Source organism: Sceloporus occidentalis, unplaced genomic scaffold (genome assembly GCF_023333645.1).
Source record: "Sceloporus occidentalis isolate IW3139 unplaced genomic scaffold, rSceOcc1.0.p SCAF_3, whole genome shotgun sequence".
NCBI lineage: Eukaryota > Metazoa > Chordata > Lepidosauria > Squamata > Phrynosomatidae > Sceloporus > Sceloporus occidentalis.
Window position 1 is genome coordinate 78,788,291 of NW_028316983.1, and position 21,919 is coordinate 78,810,209.

The 21,919-nt window shown below is 37.5% G+C and overlaps 1 protein-coding gene across 1 annotated transcript in view; it reads right to left on the reverse strand.

The window, feature by feature from the left end:
* FAF1 (Fas associated factor 1) overlaps positions 1-21,919 on the reverse strand; it is a 225,901-nt gene that overhangs the window by 75,437 nt on the left and 128,545 nt on the right. The window contains exons 9-12 of the mRNA XM_089515109.1: positions 9,555-9,650; positions 8,784-8,910; positions 7,267-7,330; positions 4,320-4,401 (exon numbers count right to left, since the gene is read on the reverse strand). Coding sequence (XP_089371235.1) covers positions 4,320-4,401; positions 7,267-7,330; positions 8,784-8,910; positions 9,555-9,650 — 369 coding nt within the window. The remainder of the gene's footprint in view (positions 1-4,319; positions 4,402-7,266; positions 7,331-8,783; positions 8,911-9,554; positions 9,651-21,919) is intronic.

Consider the following 21,919-nt stretch of genomic DNA (forward strand, 5'->3'; position numbering starts at 1 on the left):
TCAAATGCTTATGACATGCAGATACTTAGCAGGAAAACTTGTTTTATACAAAGCCTGCTTGGATTGGTTAGCTCTCCCTGCCTGCCCAGCCCTCCCTGTCTCCAAGACTATCAGAGTGGTATTGCAAACACGGCTTTTTTCCCATACCACGGGCGTCCCGGACACCTGCAGCTTGCTCCGCCCTTCAGTTACATATGCGGTGACTGCAGATTCTCCAGTCTGGCTCAGATGTTTCAGCACCTGCCCTATAAGATGACACCTGGCGTATAAGACTTTTGAGAAGATTTTCCTGGGTTAAAAAGTAGTCTTATACGCCAGAAAATACAGTAATTTATTAAGAAAACATCTTGCAATGAATAAAGGTAATGATAGCAGCTGAACAGGTGAAAGGGTGGGTTTTTGTTTTGTTGTTGCTTTGAAAAGACGGTTACAGATTAAGCACAAAGAGTTGAGCCTAGCCTTTTAAAAATGAAAGTCTTGAAGTATAAAGTTACAAAACATGGACTTAATATTTTCCCGCTGTAAACTTCAATCCAAAATACAAATGTTTTGTATAAGATCATTTTGAATGAACATAATGGGATCCACACTGCTAATAAACCATTCAGTTACCAATTCCTGGAGTTCAGCAAACTCTGGGCATAACTTTACACTGACTTGGAAGAACTGAGCTGCTGTTTAAACAGATATCAGAATTGTGTGCCATTGCTGGAACTGCAATAAAATCAATGCTTTTTGAGATATTTCTCAGTACCAAGGTAGGATTTTGAATTACAGAACAATGTATATGTGAAAAAATGTTATACTATATGTTTGGGCTCAGCTTCTTTGATCTTAAGACAACTGCAAAGGTAAGGAATTTGGGGTCAGGGAAAATACAGCAAACATTTGAAGCAGAAACAACCACCGAGGGAAGGGATTTTTGGCTCAAAATCAGCATGATAAAAGATGTTTGTCTCAGCCAATAGAATTAAACTACTATCCAACCAAGGGCTAGCACCAATGAATTCCTCTCTGTTGCCAAATAGGTTCACTGAAAGGAGGACATGTATAGGTGCCATCCATAACCATAGTCAGTTTGTAGTTGAGGGACAGGAAGATGGTCAATTTTATTTGGTCTCAGATGATAAAGACCCATGCAGAGTGAGTAAAAGAGAGTCCACAGAAAACCTTTTCAGTGTTTTACAGAATTATCTTGATAAATCTGGTGGCCACTTTGTAAGGTAAATCTCATTACAACTAGAGGTTTTAAGATACTGCATCGCCTAAGGCCATCCATTTCACTCACAGATGAATTGAGATTTGATCAGTGACTTCTACTTCAACTTCAGCAACCAAGATCTAGAGATGTATTAAAACCATCTCATCTGAAATCAACATTGGTTTCCCCCTTTTAAAAAGGAGCCAATAGCAGGCTATATTTTATCCAGAAATGAAAACTGCTCTAGTATAGTGTGAAGGTTGTTGGACAAGAGCTCAGAAGACATAGATTCTGAGACATGAAGCTCACTGCACCAGTTTCATCTTACAGCCAAACTATTCCATAGAATTGATCTGAAGGGAAGAATATTATAACATAAACCAAGGAGAGATTACAATATATGCTATCCTAAAGATCTTAGAGGAAAGAAAGGAAAAAAAATAAGACAGATAAGATGGATGGATGGAAAAGAAAGGAATGGAAAGGAAAGCAAGTTGTTACTCACACATAAAAGTAAAAGTCTATTACCAATTCCAATTGCTGTACCTCGTCCAGTTTATTGGTATAAGTTACAGATGGATTTTGAAATAAATCCAATGCAGTTTATTCTTACTCATGGTATCTTAACAATTCCAAGAGCATATGGAAATACATTCCTAGTAATTATGAAAAACATGATTCCTGATCATGTTTATTTAACATTCATCACTATTTTAATGGTTAAGAATATATTTCACTTCTGTCCCACCATTCTGTTAAAGAAAGGCACACAACGTGACTAAAAGGTGATTAAAATATATAAATAAAACAAGCACCATTAATAAAAAGATATCTATGCCTAATGAGAGATAAAATATATTGTTGTTGTTGTTGTTGTTATTTTTAAAAAGTGCCCAATCAGTTACACCACCTTCAACAGCAACTCAGCCCAAATGCTCAAAGCCTATCTGGATAAAATGTTCTTATATACCTTACATAAATCAGTCTTCATCTTTTTTCATAATTCCAAGAACTGTTAGGTGTGTTCCACACAAAGGAAAAATAAGAGTAGTTCTTACTGTGTTGCTAAAGTTGACTTTGTACCAAGTGCTTTTGCTTAGATGACAGTGAAAATTCCCCAAGAAAAGGACAAGGTCTATACACACTCTTGGCTGTGAAGTGCTCTCAAATTAAATCAGTTTGAAGTGGTTTTCATTAAGATGGATTGAGTGTGGCATCGTGAGAAACACTTTATCAAATGTAGTGTTTTACTTAGTGATTAACTATATACCAGTTGATGAAGCTTCCCAAATCCTTCATAATCCCACCACTCCAATAAACATTTAATGAGCATATAAGTTCAAAAAGCCTAGCAGAGGATTTAAACCTTCAATCTTGTTTTTATTTACTCTTCCAACTCAATTTCTCACTTCAAGTTAAGAATGCTATTGCTTGAAGCTCATCTGTTGCCCTGGCAAAATTAAGTGCACCAAACAGCTCAAATTAAAACATATGGTTTCAAATTTCGATTTAGAAGTAAAATATATATTTTGAATTTTAAAATTTCTAATCTCTATTATCTATTTTAATGAATCTTCTCATTACAAAAACAGGGTGTACAATATGACAATGGATAATGCTAATAGGATAATGTAGTAAAGCTGCTATGTTTAATTTATTATTCAATCAGGTACTTCACATATTAATTTAATATCTAATATTATCTGATAATATAATATTATCTAATATCTAAGAAAATTAATTGGCATTTGAAGTTTTCTATTTTCTGGAAACAAAGCCAGATAATAAGATTATCTGGCCTGGTATACAGTTTGGGATGAATTATTCATTTGGAAACATAATAATAATAATAATAATAATAATAATAATATGTTTTATTTATATACCGCTATTCCAAAGATCATAGTGGTGAACAGCAAGTAAGCTAATTAGCAAGTAAGCTAATGAACAGTTTCTAGATAATTCATATAAAGGTGTATCACAAGCATCAAGAAGTGTAACATTACATTAAAATAAAATAATTCTGGATGCATATAATAGTTCTTAGACTGCAATCATACAACTGTATCTTGTAAGAAAGTCCCATTAACAGTATTCTGAAATTGTATTTAACTAATTGGTTTTACTTAAAATTGTTTATATTTAATATGATTTTATTAGTATGCTTGTTATTGTTTTCATGTTGAAAGCTATTTTGGATAGACTATGATTGTGAAAGGTGACTAGCAAATGGCTTAAATAATGAGTGCAATGAGTCTTATTTCTGACAAATGTGTATAATACTACACTGTTAATTTTATGGAAACTGCACAGACATTGTTTGTTACATTTGTTTTTACATGTGTTGCAAACTCTAGTATATAAATTGACAGCCACCTTACCACATGCCCCTGCTAATGGTGTTGCTACTTTGGCTCTGTGAAAGCACTCTGTAATACAGGACTAATAAACCAAGCGGCTATTTGGGGAATGTGAGCAGAGCTATCTATAGCCTATTTTTAAGGGATTGTATCCAACTGATTACTACAGTCCGTCCTCGCCTTACACGGGGATCTGTTCCGGATCCCTCCGCGTAAGGCGAATTCCGCCTATGCTCGAGCCCCATTGGAAACAATGGGGCTCGTGCGCGGCGGCGCAGCGCGCAACAGGCGCACGCGCCCATTCAATTGAATGGGACGCGCCGCCCCTTCCACCCTGCGTGCGCCCCGCGGCTTGAGCGCGTATGCTCAAGACCGCGTATGGCGCGCCCGCGTATGGCGCGGGCGCGCTGTATTTGATTCTCTCTGGCAGCGGAACATAACAAGGCCATTTTTCACAACTCCCCTTTGCCATTTCTGGAATCACTGTTTAAATCCCCACACAGCTTACTTGATCAATACTAGAGGAACTGTGGGAAATGGGTGAATTGCTGAAGAATGGCTTTGTCGTGTTTCCTTGATGTAAAATTGTGCCAATCAAAGAATCATCCATTAGAGTGGGATATCAACTGGATACAACTAAAGGTCCAATGGAGAAGTAACATTATCACAAAATTGGCACAGGTGTAATGAAGAGTCTGGAAGGCTTTTTATACTTATACAGGAGTTCAGTTTACATCTGAGTATTAAAATGTACTTACATCTCTGGCTTTCCCATAGAAGGCCTCTTGAAAAGCAGCCTCTAATGATCCAATAAAAAATACTGGATGACAGTCACCGTATCTGTTTGAATACCAAAAGGTTTAAATTAAAAATATTTTCATTAGGAAAGAGATACTCAAACATGGATTGGTGAAATATTTTTGATACTGTATTTTCAATCTTTAGATATTCAACATGTTAATCAATATAAATACATACACCATTATTGTTTTCAGGAACCCGACTTTATCATTTCAACATAAAATAGCTGCCTGGAGCCCCTGGGCAGGAGAAAAGCAGGATAAATTGAATGAATGAATGCTCTCTCAGACTAAGACTGCATCCACACTGCAGAAGTAATCCAGTCTGACACAACTTTAACTGCCATGGCTCAATGATATGAAATCCTGGGATTTGTAGTTTGTTATGGCACCAGAACTTTCTGACAGAGAAGACTAAATATCTCACAAAACTACATATCCCAGAATTCCATAGTGTTGAGTCATGACAGTTAGTGGTGTCAAACTGGATTATTTTTTGCAGTGCAGATGCAGCCTGAGTGCTGCAAAGGAAAGTGCAATTCTATTTCATAATACTACATAGACACTGGATATTTTTAGAAATCTCAAGATACTGAAATTGCTACAACTGTGGGTAGCCATTCTTTTTAAGTGAGAATGTTAGATAATCAAACTTCATATTGCAGCATGGAGTGAAAGCTCAAAATTTATCCTGCGCCACACTTAAAAATGTTCTCATATATTCATTTGTCCTCTTCATGACAGTAGGAAGTCCTAGGTACTCACTGAAGCTTAAGCTGTCTATACACTTCTTGAAATCTTCCAAATGGCACAAAAGGAGAGCTGTTTTGCATGTGCTACATGCAAATGTTTGCCCATACTTTCCCTCTTCTTTGAATAACAAAGCTTTCACAACTCCAAGTTAAAGCTAAGAAAACCCATGATAACACTAACTGCGTGGACCAAACAGCTACAAGACTACATGGAACAAATAGTGCTCCCACTCCCCATTGTATCCAATTCATGTTGTTTAGCTGACCCAGCCTCAGCTAGTTACATCCCAAGCAGGAATTTCAGCAGGATGTTAAAACTGCCCCCACCCCACCCCACACACACCTGTGAAGAACAGAAGTGGAAGAGGTTAGAAAAGTATTTCACATTCTCATTTCAGAAAAAGTGAGGTAGTCCGAAGAGGAAAGTTCATGCTACTGCCAAAGGGCTTATGTAATAGCTGTAGAAGGTTCTGAACGATGTACCATGCAGGCACAGATAACACATATATGCGAGCCATAGAATCCACAAAGAAGAACAGAAAACCTATACCTGACTGTGGAATCATACTCTGAAAGACCTTTTCTCAAACATAGAATGCCAGTCTAGGTTGGTGAAGCTATACACTTAAGAACAGTGCTCCGACCTAGGCTAAGCTGTGTGGCATGCAGGTCTAGACATCACTGTTTTGTTTATGTGATCCTTAATCCTTCTATACTATCTCTGCATGTTTGTTTTTGATTATATAGAAGACTTCAAACTGAGCTCAGTGATGACAGGAAACCATCAGTGGACCTGATTATGACTTTTGCTCCTCTATATGTATATTTACAGCATGCCTTCTATGAAAGTCATATCCTTATGCAAACTGCTACAGGGGGAGAAACTAGGATAAGTTTGTGAGTGGATGTCTATAGACTAAGAAAACAAAGCAAATAAATACCACAGCTTTAATGTTTTCAGGGAAAACCTAGAACCCAGAAGGAAAATTGGAAAAGATTTAATGAAATGATTAAAAACAGGTATGTGAACTGTGTGTTGTGGGGGGGGGGGCACCTGTTCACCTACTCTGCCCTCCTCCACTGCTCAATCACACACATTTTGAAACCCATTTCCTATATAACCTCATGACATGTCCCTCTCGTGGAAATCTGAATGCCCCAATTCCTGCTCACCTTGGATCAAATCAACCTATCCATATCACACATATGCTGATAAACTAATTATAGAACCATTTTTATATTATTAATGTTGTCAGTGACTCTTATTCTAAGCTTGGGATATATGCTGAGAAAAGATATATACCCAAATCTTGGAAGGGCCAAAGAACTTTGCTATTATAAAAAAGTTAGAAAATAAGGGTTGCTCAGCTTCAAAATGTCCACTCATTACTTCTGTTCTCCGCATAGAAGGTTAAAGAACAGACAATGCAAAGAGGTAACATACGTTTTAGAACTTCACAAGTCTGTGCTCATATGCAGTGGGATTATGGATGGGCAGTGCAAAATTGAAGAACTCCAATGGGCAGAAACAGATAACCTTTCAGACTTACAAACAGGTTTTCTCTTTTAAAAGGTAGGGTTTGATTTCAGGATTTTATCAGTCATGTTGTTGTCATGTACCTTCAAGTCATTTCCCAATTATGGTGATCCTACGACGAGCCTATAATGGGGTTTTATTGGCAGAATTTATTAAAGGGGGTTTGCCCTTGCCTTGCCCTGAAGCTGAGAGTGTGACTTGCCCAAGCTCTCCTAGAGGATTTCCATGGCCAAGCAGGGATTCAAACTCATCTCTCCCACAGTGCTAGACCAGTTCGTAAACAACTACACCAAAATGGTTTATGTAAAAGTTGCAAGGTGTCTACTTATGAATGATAATTAATAATAATAATAATAATAATAATAATTTGTTTTATTTATATACCGCTATTCCAAAGATCATAGCGGTGAACAGCAAGTAAGCTAATTAGCAAGTAAGCTAATTTGCCCCCAACAGTCTGGGTACTCATTTTAGCGACCTCGGAAGGATGCAAGCCTGAGTCGAGCTTGGGCCCTTTTGCTGGTCTTGAACTCGCAACCTTGTGGTTTTGAGTGAATGGCTGCAGTACAGGCATTTAACCACTGCGCCACCAAATATACAAAGTTGCAGTTCTAACCTTGAGGAAAATTCTGCTGTGAACTGTAGTAAGGCATCTCCTTCATTTTCAGCATTTTCTGGCACTAAAAACAGAAAGAAAAAAATTATAGATGTGCATTAATACAGAAAATGCTAAATACACCTTTTACTACTTTCTTAAGTCTATGTACATACTCTTCAACTGTCATACAATTCCCTTTATTAAAGTGATAAAATGGTCCTTTGTACAAAGTAATTTCTAAATCTTGGAAGATGATAAAAATTAATTGCATTTACATATGAAACAGTTTCTGTAATTAATTCTGTAATTAGAAAATTTTAAGCAATACTATAACTACAATTTGCATAAAATCACATAGCTAGCTTAGCCTTAACATTCTTCTAAAACTGCAGCACAACAGGACAAACTACGGCATCTTTTGTCAAAAATGTCTCAATGTGGGCACAGGAAAGGGGTGAAATGAAGGATGCAAGCAGACAGAGCTGGTGCTGAGATACAGGTCTAGGAGAACAGATTTCACATTGTGAGATTTATTTATTTTATTTAGTACTACTTCCTGGAAGTGGTGTATTTTTTTTAAAGAGACACACCAAATGAACCCTCTGAAAAGCTAAGAACCTGGCTCTCCTCTTCTACCTCAGTTTCTCATCAACAGTATATATGTGTTTCAAAAGAGGAGGGGGTTTAAAACCCCTTCTTTTTCTTGTCCCAGAGGGATCACTATACCTTTGTTGCTTTGTGTTGTTACTGTGCATAACTGACAGAACTTCTGACAGACCCTATGTTCTACCATGCATAATATGGATTTTAAGAAACCCATGTACCCCATGAGGTTATCATGGTAGCAATGGGCATCATACTTAACATACTTAAGAATGGTTAAGGTTAAGCTAGGTAGTGGTACATCCTCTTTCTTTCTTGGGTCAGGAATAGGGGAAATACCCTTCCTTTAAAAGAGCAGATAACTCAGGTAGAATGTGGGGAGGGGGAATTTTCTGCCTCTGGCAGTTTGAGTGTTGCCCAGACTGCCAAAAACACCCAGAAAGCAAAAAACCAAGAACTGGTACTTTTTCATGTTTAAGACTGTGCAGTGACCTCTGAAAAATATCTAAAAGGTAAACTGCCACCTTCAAGAAAGAGAGCTCACCCATTCTATTTGGTCAGAAATAGAATAAGTCTGTAGAAAGGGTGAGTCTGCCTGTGGCCACACTTTGCCCATCTTTGCTCTAAACCACATAATCCTCCTAATCCATCTTTCCAAAGTATTCCTGGATCTGGAACAGATCACCATAAAAAACAGAACACATATAGAAAACTCATCTTGGTAATAAAGTATAAGGAGGTGGGAAAGTGAGAGACAGAATAACTACCTGTATTACTAATCAGTGTTACAGTTTGTCCACAGAAAGTATCTGTTCAAGAACTATCTAGTGTTATCAGATGGAATACAAATATAGCTTCTTTTGCCTTTAGGGCTTAAACTGCAGCCAAAAGAATATCACAGTATTCACAGTGTAAAATACTGTACTACTTACTCATTGGAGATTTCCTCAATGCAGATGATGCCATACCAAACATCTCTCCATCATCCACTCCAAATTCAGTAGCATCTTCAAAATCATCTCCATCGCTGTCACTAACCATATGTACATCTGTGCATTGCTGATTGAAGATAAACCCATAATTAATGTTACTACTATATAAATTCATATTTTATTATAGGTTCTTGTATAAAAGATGAAACTAGTGTGATACCAAAAACTTCTTAAGAAATTTTACATATATATTTAGCTTGAATAAATTATCTTTTAGTAAAATGCAAAACACTGACTATTTAATAGAAGAGTTTAGTACAAAATAAATATTTTGCAATTTTTAATTGTATTTAAATTGTATGTAGACACTTCAGGGAAGGAACTGACTTCTGCTAAAACAAAAAGGAATTCTGTTTTCAAAAGATGTAATTTTTGTTACATTTTAGCAATTGAGGTATGATCTACAACCAGTTCAGACTGACTGAGAAATATAATATTATACTCTACCACACAACCCCATTTATGACAACTACTCAATAATAATATATAGATTATATTTTAGGTATCAGTTTGTTCACCATGATAATTCTGTTTTCATTTTAAGTTTCATTTACTTTCCCCTTTGTATCAAGTAATGTGTCCAAACAGTACAGATTACGCCACTGTACAGTTAAATTCAGTTTTGTAGATAGTAAGTGGAAGTTCAAGTCCAGTTTTCAACAGGGCTTAATACACCTGAATATCACATAAATTTAGAGGAAATTGATTTACCTGTTCTGACTGCTCCCTGGTTTGTGCTGGTGAAGATCTTCTTCCAACTGTAAGTCGGTGGCAAGGATAAGAGATCCCTGATGCTGCTAGAGTCATCTAAGAACAAGATATATATTGCTGGATTAACAATTAGTTTCCTGACATTGGATGTAAATGTTTCTTTCAGGCCAAAATCAAACTGTAGCAGCCTTGAATGAACCAACATTAAGAATTAAAGTAGTAAATTCAAATTCTACCTAACAAAACTATTGTTATTCACGAAAGAAAACAGCAGAAAGACTAAGCATTGCTGAAATACTCAAAATTACTCCATGGTATCTTTTTAAAATGGTGCGCTTCTATCTTCAAATCTAGACATCATGCCAAACAGTTCTACAGAATTTCACCATTATTTAGGAGCTCTTAGTTCATGCGTTTTGTCAGAAAGTGAGCAGAGATACAAAAATCCATACTTCATGTTCTCATGCTCATTTATATTGCTCTCAGCCAGAAATAGAAAGACAGGAAAGAGCAAGGCATAGAAAGAGGGCACTAATACTCAGTGCAACCAACAGAAAGGAAATGCAGTGCCCAAAGGTCACAGTGCTGGAAGAAGGAAATTATTTGGAGTCAAGGACCACATAGGTTGTCAGCTGCTGACTCGCTAGGAGAAGCCAGTGGCTTAACATACAATATGAGGATCCTCAGAATCTAAAACATCCTCATGAGCCATCTCCTTTTAATTTTATATACCTGGAAGAAAGATAGTTGAGGCTGGAAGCCAAAAATCATGACAGCAGCTGTAACAATAGAGAGAAGGAACAGGGACGTAGCCCGGGGGAGGGGGGGTTTCTTGGGGTCTGGACCCCCCCTTCCGTTAGAAAAATGAATGGTGCGTGCTGCGGCGCCGCCGCACCCAAGCTCCAATATAATGGTGGCACTTAGTCTGGACCTCCCCTTCCTAAAATCCTGGCTACGTCCCTGGAAGGAAGGAAGGAAGGAAGGAAGGAAGGAAGGAAGGAAGGAAGGAAGGGTTTACATAGTATCTGGGACAATGTTGGGCAGATATGAGGAACATGTAGCCCTAGATATGGTGTTGGACTACAACATACATACAGTTGGCCCTCCAAATCCACAGATTGAATCCATGGATTCAATCGTCCATGGTTGAATACGTGTATGTATACACAGTGAGCCTGCGTCATACGCTCTTCATACGCCTGCCGTGAGCACAAGCCCATTACGGATCCCCCACGTAAAACAAGGGTGCACTGTATATATATTCAACAAAAAAAATTGATTTTTGCCTCTTTTTTTTACTATGTCATTACATGTAATGGGACACGAGCATCCACAGAGTGTCCTGGAACCAAATCCAAGTGGATACTAAAGGTCCAATGTACTATAGGAGGCCTGATGGAATTTGCCACTCCACAACATCTAGAGGCTCACATTTCCCATCAACAGTACAGGGAGGCAGGAAATGAGTTGGATCATCTATTTCATCCTAAAGCTCCCTCAGGCATGGGGGTATCTAAAAGCCATGGAAATTTATAATTGTGTAGTAGGGATGCAGCTTGCATGCAAGCGTCTTATACATTACAAACTGCATACAGTTTTTATTTGTATAAGAAAAGTGTCTTATAGAAAGAGGATATACATTTAATGCAGTTCATGTTTCTCCTACTGTTGGTAGTTTTGGACGTAGAAGACAGAACTGACAAAATGGAGGCATGAAGTTGGCTTGCTTTCCTAGAGGCATACCTTCTGAACTGAGTTGACTAGAATTAAATGAAATCCTTTAGAAAGAAGGAATGAAGGGAAGATTAAATTAACACCCAATTAAACTGATAGCAGCTCTTTAACAATTATTTTCAAGCTGTACATTAAAGTTGTCTAGCAGTGAATTTTTACAAACTTGATCACTTTAGTTTCATTTATTTCTGTTTCTTCCCCGCTGCCCCCCATTGGACACTTAGTCAACTTGATTAATAAGCAGCTGTGCAAACATGTCCTTGTAAGGTAAAAGCACATGTATTATTAACACTAAGACACAAGAGATATAAAATATAAAGTGTTCACTGTCATAAACTATAGTGACACTTTAAAGCTGTTTGACTCAAATCAGTTCTTAATACACAAAGAAATTCTACCTTCTAGGTCACTGTGGTGGCTAATCCAAAGCCTCGGAAATATGCTAGAAATACTCTTGTTTATTTTTTATCCTCATGTCAGAGTGTTTTTAATCACTTATGTGCTAGAATTCATGAAAGCCTTAATTTGCTTCAGGTTAAAGCAAGCTGATTAAGTGTGCCAGCTAACCAAGTGAGTGTTGACCTGCCTGGACTAGCCTGCTGCCACATTCTTGTAGCAAGGTTAAATAGCAGTTTAGTCACAATTTATAATCACAGAGTTAAAAGCAAATGACTATTTTGGAATAAATGAAATATTAAAGCAGACATTCAGGTCAAGCTCAATTATCAGTGAAACTCTTTCATACATAACACAGCACCTATGCTTATCTTCATATTAGCGCTGCCATTTTACAGCATATGCTTCTTTCGCCATATTACCGAATATAATAAAAGAAAATAAACCTTTGTGGTGAAATTTTGCTTACATATCTAGGTTATTGAAGCAGTGCATTAAAATAAAAATGAATGCGGTGAACACATTCAAATGCAGGTGTAATGGTGATCAATTAACTATATGCAAGGTCTTATGCAGGATGGCCTCTAATTTGCAATGTTTTCAAAAGGTAAAGGAAATCAGATTGGAGATCTGACCCAGCCTTTTCATTCCCAAAGCAGCAAATGGCATCACTGATAAAAATAGGTTAAAAAAATAAGATGGTGTACAGTGAGATTCTAGGTAACAATAGTTTTAAATAAAACTTAATCAGAAAAAGAGAAGGGTCTCCTATAAGAACAATAGTGGGAAATTTCTCATTCTATGTAGTCACCTAGTACGCCATTCCAGCTGTCCATTATAGCCCCATGTAATTTTTTCCTAGAATAAATACGATGAAACATAGTAGTACTATCTTCTGGAAACTAAACTGATAAAGGTGCGTAGCAAAGAAAGGAATAAATTATTGTCCTTGGAACTGTTAATGCAAAAACTTCCTCATGCTGCTGCTAGGCCTACATACCAAGATGCATTTATTATCAATTAAACTAATGAGCTCTTTTCCACATGCATGTATTTAGGATTAGGTGGTAAATAATAGACAATTAACATAAGAGTTCAAAATGTTATTGTCACAACTTCAGATCTAATTTAAGGTCACGTTAGGGCAGCAATGTATTGTATTGAAGATTTCTGAAAAAATTCCCAAATGAACAGAGATGAAGGCTATAGAATTGGCTGGAGGCATAGCTGAATATACAGATATTCCTGCCAATCTGATAGTTCAGTCTTCCTAGACTGAAAATCTGTTGAGCCACAACATTGAATAAACAGCAAACAATTGAGTTTATAGTCTTCCATTTTTGAATGGAAATGTCCCCTGTTCTTGTACTATTACCCTGCTTTCTATCAAAGGCCTACATCCCTGTTTTGATGATAATGACATGATGTTGGAAAAGAAAAAAAATCTATTTCAGATTTGAAACCATAAAAGAGACATTGAGAACAATGTAAATTAAAATAGTAAAGGGTCATCTAAAATCTGCCAACAAATATGGAAAACAAAACAACGGCCCACAGACTGGAAATGCTCACTGATCAAACTAGAGACTGGAGTCAAAAAGTCAGAAGAAGACTAGGACATGGAAGGGCAGCTATAAAGGAACTAGATAAGAGCCTGAAGTGTAAAGCTATATCACTGAATACTACAGTTAAGATGGTCCATGTCATTGTATTTCCCATTTTAATGTATGGCTGTGAAAGCTGGACAGTGAACAAAGTGGATAGAAATATAGTCAATTCATTTGAAAAGAGGTGCTGGAAAAGAGTTCTATGGATACTGTGGACTGCTAAAAAACAAATAAATGGGTCCTAGATCAAATTGGGAGAGCCAGCATGCTGTAATGGTTTGCAAATTGGATGAGGGCTCTGGAAATCAGGGTGTGATTCCCTAGGGAATTTCACCTATGCTTTCACCTATGGAAACCCACTGGGTAATCTTTGGCAAGTCACACTCTCTCAGTCTCTTGAGGAAGGCACTGGCAAATCTCCCTCTAAACAAACCTTACTATGAAAACTGCATGATGGGTGTCAATTAAAACATGGCACATTAAAGGCACCATAAGTCAGAAATGACTTAGGAGAACATAACAACAAGAAGAGCAAATTGGGCCTGAACTCTCCCTAAAAGCCAGGATAACTAATTTGAGGCTGTCATACTTTGGCTATATCATGTAAAGACATGACTCACTAGAAAACATGATAATGCTTGGTAGGAAAGTGGTAGGAAAATAGGAATACTTTTTCCAGATGGATGGAAAAGGGAAGTCATAGCCCTGAGTCTGCAAGGCTTGAGAGCTGTTGAGAATAGGCTAACTTGGAGGTCTCTCATTCATAGTGTTGCCATAAGTCAAAGTCAACTTGGAGGCAGCTAACAACAACAAAGGATCATCAGGAGAAGTATTCTGCACCAGTCCAAAGAAAACAATGCAATTATCAAGATATGTATATAACAGGCCTGAGTAGAAATTAACAAATAGAAATTAACAGGGTATGATAGTACTAAAAAGGAGAAGAGAAAGAAATAATTACTTATTAATCTGTTTAAATACTTGATGGGATGGAGCAAGCTTGTTTTCTGCTGCTCCAGGGACTAGAAAAGGAAGCAACGGATTCAAGCTAGAAAAAAAAAGAGATTCCACCTCAACATTAGGAGGAACCTCCTGACAGTAAGAGCTGTTCAACAGTGGAACACATTCCCTCGGAGTGTGATAGAGTCTCCTTCTTTGGAGGTTTTTAAACAGAGGCAGGATAGCCATCTGTCAGGGGTGCTTTAGTTGTGTATTCCTGTATGGAAAGGGGTTGGACTGGATGGCCATTGGAGTCTCTTCCAACTCTATGATTCTATAAGCAATCAAAATTAATAATTAATCACTTAATCATTACTTTTGACGTTAACAAGATAAAAAGACATCATGAAAAGAGGTACATAGAACCCTAATCAGATATTACTTACCTGGATGGATTCAACATGTAAATTCAACATGTTTAGCCAACCACACTACATTGTTGCTTTCCTGATGTTGAGAGCATCCACACAAGCAAGACCAGTAGAAAAATTAGGAACTGTCTCTTTATACCTGTCACTTTCTGCACTAAAAAAGTGAAGGAGGTGAAGCACTTCCCTCTTCATGTGTTGAATCCAAATAGGTAAGTAATGTCTGAAATAGACTGTTATTACTGATGGAGAATAATCTTGCCAATTTGGAGGACAGGAATATCTGGAAATGAATGTGTATTATTTTGTTTGTATTATTCTACATTTTCTGTATTTTATGTGAATTTGCAATAGGTAATACCTGAAGATCATCCTCAACACACGTGCCACATTCATCTATTAGAAACAACTTAAGCTCAGTCCTGTAACGATAAACCATGGCTTATCGTGGCACTGAAATGCATGCTTTCTCTTAACTCTTAAAGAAGCATGAAATTCCATTGAAATTATTTCAAAATTTAAAAAAGTTACAATGTATATTTTGAGATTAAAAAAAACACTTTTGGATACCTATAGCAAGCATAGCTGTATTGTTGTTTTTTTAAAAAAAAAAAACAGAGCTCATTTTTTCATAAAATTATAGACAACGCAGAAGATGTCAGACATTTACTTTTTATTTCAAAAACTAACTGAATGGGGAAGGGAGAATCACTAGGGTGGAGTGTGTTCACGTTCCACTAGCACCAATGCTTACTTTATCCTCTCATAAAGTGCTGCTGAGATAATTGCTGCTGACAGATTTATTCAAGGTTCATTTCACTTTTTCTCTAGTTTTTCTCTAGTTAGAAGTGCAGCAGAGCCCATGGGAAGATCCACCCCTCACACCTGTTAAGTTTCTTCATGTTACTAGGGCCAGTTTGGACATGTCACTTCAAATTAGCATTGTACAAGGGCACTAAGTGTGACAATTACTTATCACAGGTTTAACTGGGAAGGAAAGGAAAGAAGGAGGAGAAAAGTTTCTAATTTACGTCTGAGAACAGTGTCCAAATACGTAATTTAAGCTCTTTAGTACAGGTTGTATGAGATGTATTCTGAGCCTGATAGAAAGGTTCCCATGGTAGATTTCTGAACGATAACTAAGATCAATATAAAGGAATAATCTATAGTTACAATGTTGATTTTTTTTTAACAAATAGATTTCAATATATTTTTGTCAGATGTTTATGAATTTCAGCTCCTCCAGGGGACCCAGCATGTATATTAATAAAGCAAAAGGATAAGGGAAGAAAACTCATAAGAACTCAGATTATAATTATTTTTGCAAGAGTCCTATTCATGTTTACTGAAACACTCATTCCTCTTGAGTTGAATGTGACTTACTCTTATGTAACTGTGCACAGGACAATACTGTAGCTGGATCACATGAGATAACGCAGTTACGCTTGCACTGTAGCAGATAAGGAAGGTTTATGTATAACCCTTCTTTTTACAGAAGTGCCATTTTAAACAAACTTTTGGAGGTCCCTTTATACAACAGCCTTGTATATTAACAGGTTGGTGTACTATATGTAATCTGCTGGCTAACAATCACAACATGAGTGCAAAAGAGAAAGCCTGATCAACACTACAATAGTGTAGATCCAAACTAGCTTAGGTCAAATTCATTTCAATGGGTGATATGACTAAGGGTGCATTTACACTGTAGAAATAAGGCAGTTTGACACCACTTTAAGTGCTGTAGCCCCATCCTATGGAATCCAGGGATTTGTAGTTTTACAAGTGTAGTGGGGCAAGCCCAGGTACAGGTGTTGGGAGAGTTGGGCGGGTGGAGAATGACCAGGTGGAAGGAGTAAGGGAAAGACACCAGGGGGTGGAGCTGGAGGAAAAGGAGGTGGAGCCCCGAGGGGGTATAAGAGAGGAAGGAAGGACTTGCACAGGGAGATGCAGAAGAGGAGGTGGTGGAGGTAGGGAAAGAGAGGGTGACTTGCAGTCTGGGGAGGGCCGGTTGACCAGTGTCTCTCCTAGACAGACTGAGCCCTTGGCGGCCGGGTCCTCACAAGGACGTTAGGCTGCGTGACCCACGAGAGGAGGGGGACTTCTCGTACCCAGGAGAAAAGGAGTGGAGACGGAAGGATCCGGGAAGGTTGGAGAACGAGTGGTGGGATGTTAAAGGTGATTGTTGGGACCAGGGCCTCGAACCTCAGGACTGGGAGAAAGCTGAGAGGGAGCCCTTGGAAAAGCAGTCCGGCGGACGTCGAGCCCATGGACCTCCACCCCCTGAAGATGCTGGCGGTGGACCCTAGGCCTGAGTTAAGAGACAAGCTGCACCCTGGAGAAAAGGAGAGACCGTTTGTTTGCTTTTGCACTGTTGAGTTGGTTATAGTTATTAAAAGAGTCACTGTTGCAGCAACTCTCGTCTCCTGGAAAGTTTGTTTCAGCACGTGGCACTCTACAAGGTAAAACCTCGGCTCCCAACATGCAACTGGCGGCCCGGCTCCGCCCACAACAAGTTCTTTAGTTTTGTCTGCCAAAGTGTTCTGGTGCCTCAAAACTACAAATCTCAGGATTCTGTAAGCTGGAACCATGGCAGTTAAAGTAGTGTCAGACTGCATTATTTCTTCAGTGTAGGTGCACTGTAAGTCTGGATACAATTCAATGAGAGCAAAATCTCTCTACTGCCCAAGGCTCTGCCAACTGAGGCCCTATGAGACTGCCTTTCATAATCTTAGAGTAGCCTTATTTAATAGCATTATATAATTATTGGCCAAAGGTGGAAAAGGAGCAGCAGGCTAGCTTCCTTCCTGCAGGAGTGGGTGTGGTTACTTGGGCAAAACATGGAACTTTCCATCTTGCTTCTACCTATCAAACTTGAAAAGAATAAAGCTAGTTATTTAAAGCAGTCTCAATATTTGTTTAATGGTGGGGGGGAAACTTAAAAAGTTAAATTCCTTGTCCATCTTCTAAATAAATCACAATTTTAAAAATCTGGAAGTTGAAGGAAATGAAAACTTAAATGTGGAAGCTGATTAAGTATCGGTTGTCATGAGGTTAATCACAGCTCTCAACTAATTTTTTCCTCCACCATCTCATGATCTTTCTTTTTACATTAGGCCTCTCCCTCTTTTCAGTTTGAACCTCAGGCCAACTGATATTGCAAATTCCTTCTTAAGAATTCTAGTTCAGACAGAGAAAGGACTTTCCCATCATATTGATTTTAATGTGCTCTGACAAAGCAACAGTACATGAACTTCATGTTTGCCACAACCTGCACTCTTTAATTTAGGATGTGCCATTTACTCATAGGCTTGCAAATAATGACACATTTCCCAGTTTTCTAGTTCTTCAGCATTGTTTCCCCTTATTGCTTGGCAGATAAAACACATGAATGCAAAATTGTTCACACAGATTTGTTAATGAATACACTTGTGAAAAGTACTGGATTGAACATACCGGTAAAGGCCTGAAGTAAATATAACCTCCATAAGTACTACTGACATTCACAAAATCTGAATGATAAAAGTGAATCATACCAGGGTGTCAAATTGAGAAAAATCATACACTTAGCTCTTCAGGTATTCCACAACTAGGGTTGCTAGGTGAAAATAAGGACAGTACTCCTGTAACTTCAATTGTTGTGTAAAAGAGGGGATTTCAGCATGACAAGCAACACCTGCGCATACTCCCTCTTCTGCACAACTGTTAGGAACCCTGTCCCTTATTTCACTTGGTAACCATATGTGTAGCAAATTGCAGTGAAATCACTTTCATCAGGAACTGTAATATTATTACAGGGACTTTGTTTTACTTCAGGGCTAAGAAAAGTGTAGTGTGTGAGCCGTTTTTTATGCCTTGTACCCCAATGCACTCAAGAGCCAAAAAACAGAGAGAGGGATTTTGATGGTCCAGAAGGCCTCCAGGAGGGTGGCTTTGCATTTTAAGAAACTGAAGACTTATACCACCAAATGTCAAAAATTAAAACCTGGACATTTAGTTACTTCTGGTTTTGATTTTTCTGATTTTTTTAAGAAGTCATTTTTCCCACACAGATATATACCACCATCACTTTTTTTTTCTTTTTCTTTTTTCTTTTTCTTTTTCTTTTTCTTTTTCTTTTTTCTTTTTTTTTTTTTGGGTTCATTTAGCAGGCAATGAAAACTGGAGGTGAAAATGTGGACCCCAGGCCCCACCAAAGTCCCCATTCCTGTTTTAGATTAACAATAACTACCACTCACCAATTTTGACAGGCTAATGCACAGCTGAATATTCAATTCACAAACGTGTTAAGCTGTACAGCTTACATTTAAACCTCAGAAAAATTGTGGTGCATATACAGTAACATAGTTTCATTCAATGTGATGTGACTGTTGGCAACTGCTATAGAAGAAATCCCTATAGCTAGATTTCATCTGAATATATCTTTTGCACTGGAGCAAATTAGACCTCCCAGTCTGAAGAAATATACCAGTATGTAATCTTCACTGGGTCCCAACTCACTCTCTCTCTATCTCCACTCTTCATATTCAGGATTGTTGAGCCTGAGGATGATGGCCACAAAATCATTTTTTTCAATGTCAGTTAAAATGTATGATATGAGAAGAATTGTAAATAATAACAATTACTGCTGTTTATATTATGGCATCAGTATTCATTGAGCTTCATAAAGTAAAGGAGAGCAAAGTGTTTACAATGTACAATTTAAAAAGCAAGGAGAACCAGTGTGGTGCAGTTGTTAGTATTAAACTGGAACTTAGACAATCCAGCTTCATTGACTCATGAAACTCACTGGTTAACCCTGGCCAGTCACTCTCTGCTTCAGCTATCTGTAGTCTTGAGCTTATCAGAAGAAAACAAAAATACAAATGTGCTGAAAAAAATAAATCTGTAAATGAGAAATAAGGTGAAACTGGAATAAACAGATAGTAAACAATAAATATGCAGTTCTTTCACTTTCGTAAATGTAGGCATAATTGTAGAAGGACATGAGGACTCAATGACTGAGTACTGATGAGAACCAGCATTGTATAGTGGTTTGAGCTTTGGACTATTACTCTGGAGATCAAGGTTCAACTCCCTGATCAGCCATGGAAACCAACTTGACCTTGGGTAACCAGTCACACACCCTCAGCTCAAGAAAAACCCATGATAGGTTGCCTTAGGGTTGCCATATGTTGGAAACAATTTCAAGGCACACAACCATAATATAATGGATAACACAATGTACATGTAGTGATTTTCTTCCTGCTTACTTTGCTTAACTTCCAGATACTAGAAACAAAAAATCTTGGGAATCTACTTTGCATTCACAAAGAATATCAACCAACTGCCTGGCATGACGACTGTCTGTGGTGGGATGCCATTTACTGCACTGATTAGAAAACTCTGGATGACAAACAAAAAGAGTGTCTGGATATTTTTTTTTCAGTGGTATATAATTCCCTGGCAAACTCCAAGTAATCATGTTACCAACTAATGGCTCCAAGAAATTATTCCAAATCTAGTAGGCTTTCTGGAGTGTTTCTCCAGCTTCATGATATAACTACGGTATTCATGAAAATAACTTTAAAAGGAAGGAGAGCTTTGAACTTTTGCCCCATCCAAATGCATGGCAAGATTCACCTAGTATGCCATATATTATTGCTTATTTACTTGAATACCTTTATGTCACAAACCCTTTAAATATTTTTATGAAAGTCTAAAAAACGCTTGTTCAACAAGCTCCCTATGCATTGCTTCACAGCCACCCAATGCCAACATTACAAAGGTTACAATATGCCAGTTGGACAAAACAGCTCTTTTAATATTCAGAGCAGACCAGATTTTTCAGACATCAAACAAATAATGCATTGGTTTTACAACTGCATGAGACCCTGTGTAAAGGTTTCCTAATTTAGCAAACCAACATTTCAGCAACAACAAACATTCTTTTTTACAATAACTTCAGTGTCCGTGAAGTATCAACTTTTCCTCAGTTACAACAGCATGCATATCATCCTCTCCTTAAACTATTTATTTTATACTATTTGTTTAAAATAAGATGGAAATAATGGAAATATGTCAAAGACAGCCAGCTCCACTGCAAGCTATACAAATGATTTTAAGGGAATGCAAGTACCAGTATATCTCCCACAACCCTGACTCCTGCACTATGGGAAGAGTCATATGAGATTAGATTCAGATCCACAATCTACTGGCCTACTCCTCTGGGTTTTATTCCAATCAAATCCTATATTAATTCTATAATAATTCATGTAGAACAGTGAAAAATATGTCAGGTATAAATTTGTACATAGCTCCTAAAGTGTAGGTGTTCTGTAGGATGGGGGTTACAAACTCAGATTCCTATCATGATCTAGATGTCATGGTTTTACAGATACAAAGGCATTGTGGTTTTATATATATATATATATATATATATATATATATATATATATATATTAGCAAAGCAACTGTTAAAATTCTAGTACACTTAGAGCAAGAACGAAAGGTAATGTAGGGAATGGTCTCCAGTAAAGTAGAGGTACATTCTTCTTGCACAAAAACAACGGGTAGGAGTTCAGAATAAATTCTTGTAAATAGGCTTCATGAAGTTAAACTGACTATTTTATAGCATAAACCATTCTCCTTTTGAGGGAAACATTATATATGTTCAGTTTTCAGAATCTTCTAGTGATTCAACCATTGTGTCTCATTTAAACAACAATTTTCAACTTCACAGGTGAAGTGGAAGTTATGTGAACATTTATGTTTACTCTTTGATTTTCTTGTTTTGACTGGAATATGTTCAAATGTCAGACTTCTCTAGTAATCAGGGTACCTCTGAATATGTGAATTGCAAATTTCAGCTTCCTCAACCATGTGAAATGATCGTAACAATTTTATATCCCCAAAGCTTATTTTTGTTTATGGTAAACTTGCTAAAGAATTACTGTGAGCACTGGGATAGTGGGCAGAGTTCTGAGAACATAAATTTTAGTTCTATGAATTAAAAGCAAAGATGGCCATTATTAAACAAAAACAAATCAAAAGTAAAGACAGCAGTAAACATTCATCCCTGTTTGAGACTGGGACATGGTGACATACACAGAACACTGGCTAACCTTAATTTGTCAGAAGGTCTACCCAAACACATATATTTATACGTGTGGCTCTGCCTGTCATGTTTCAATTTGCAGGTTATGTTAATATAATGAACTTAATAGAAACTGAAGGCTACAGTGGAGTGTTAAATCCCTGCAGCAATATCAGTGAATCACTCTTT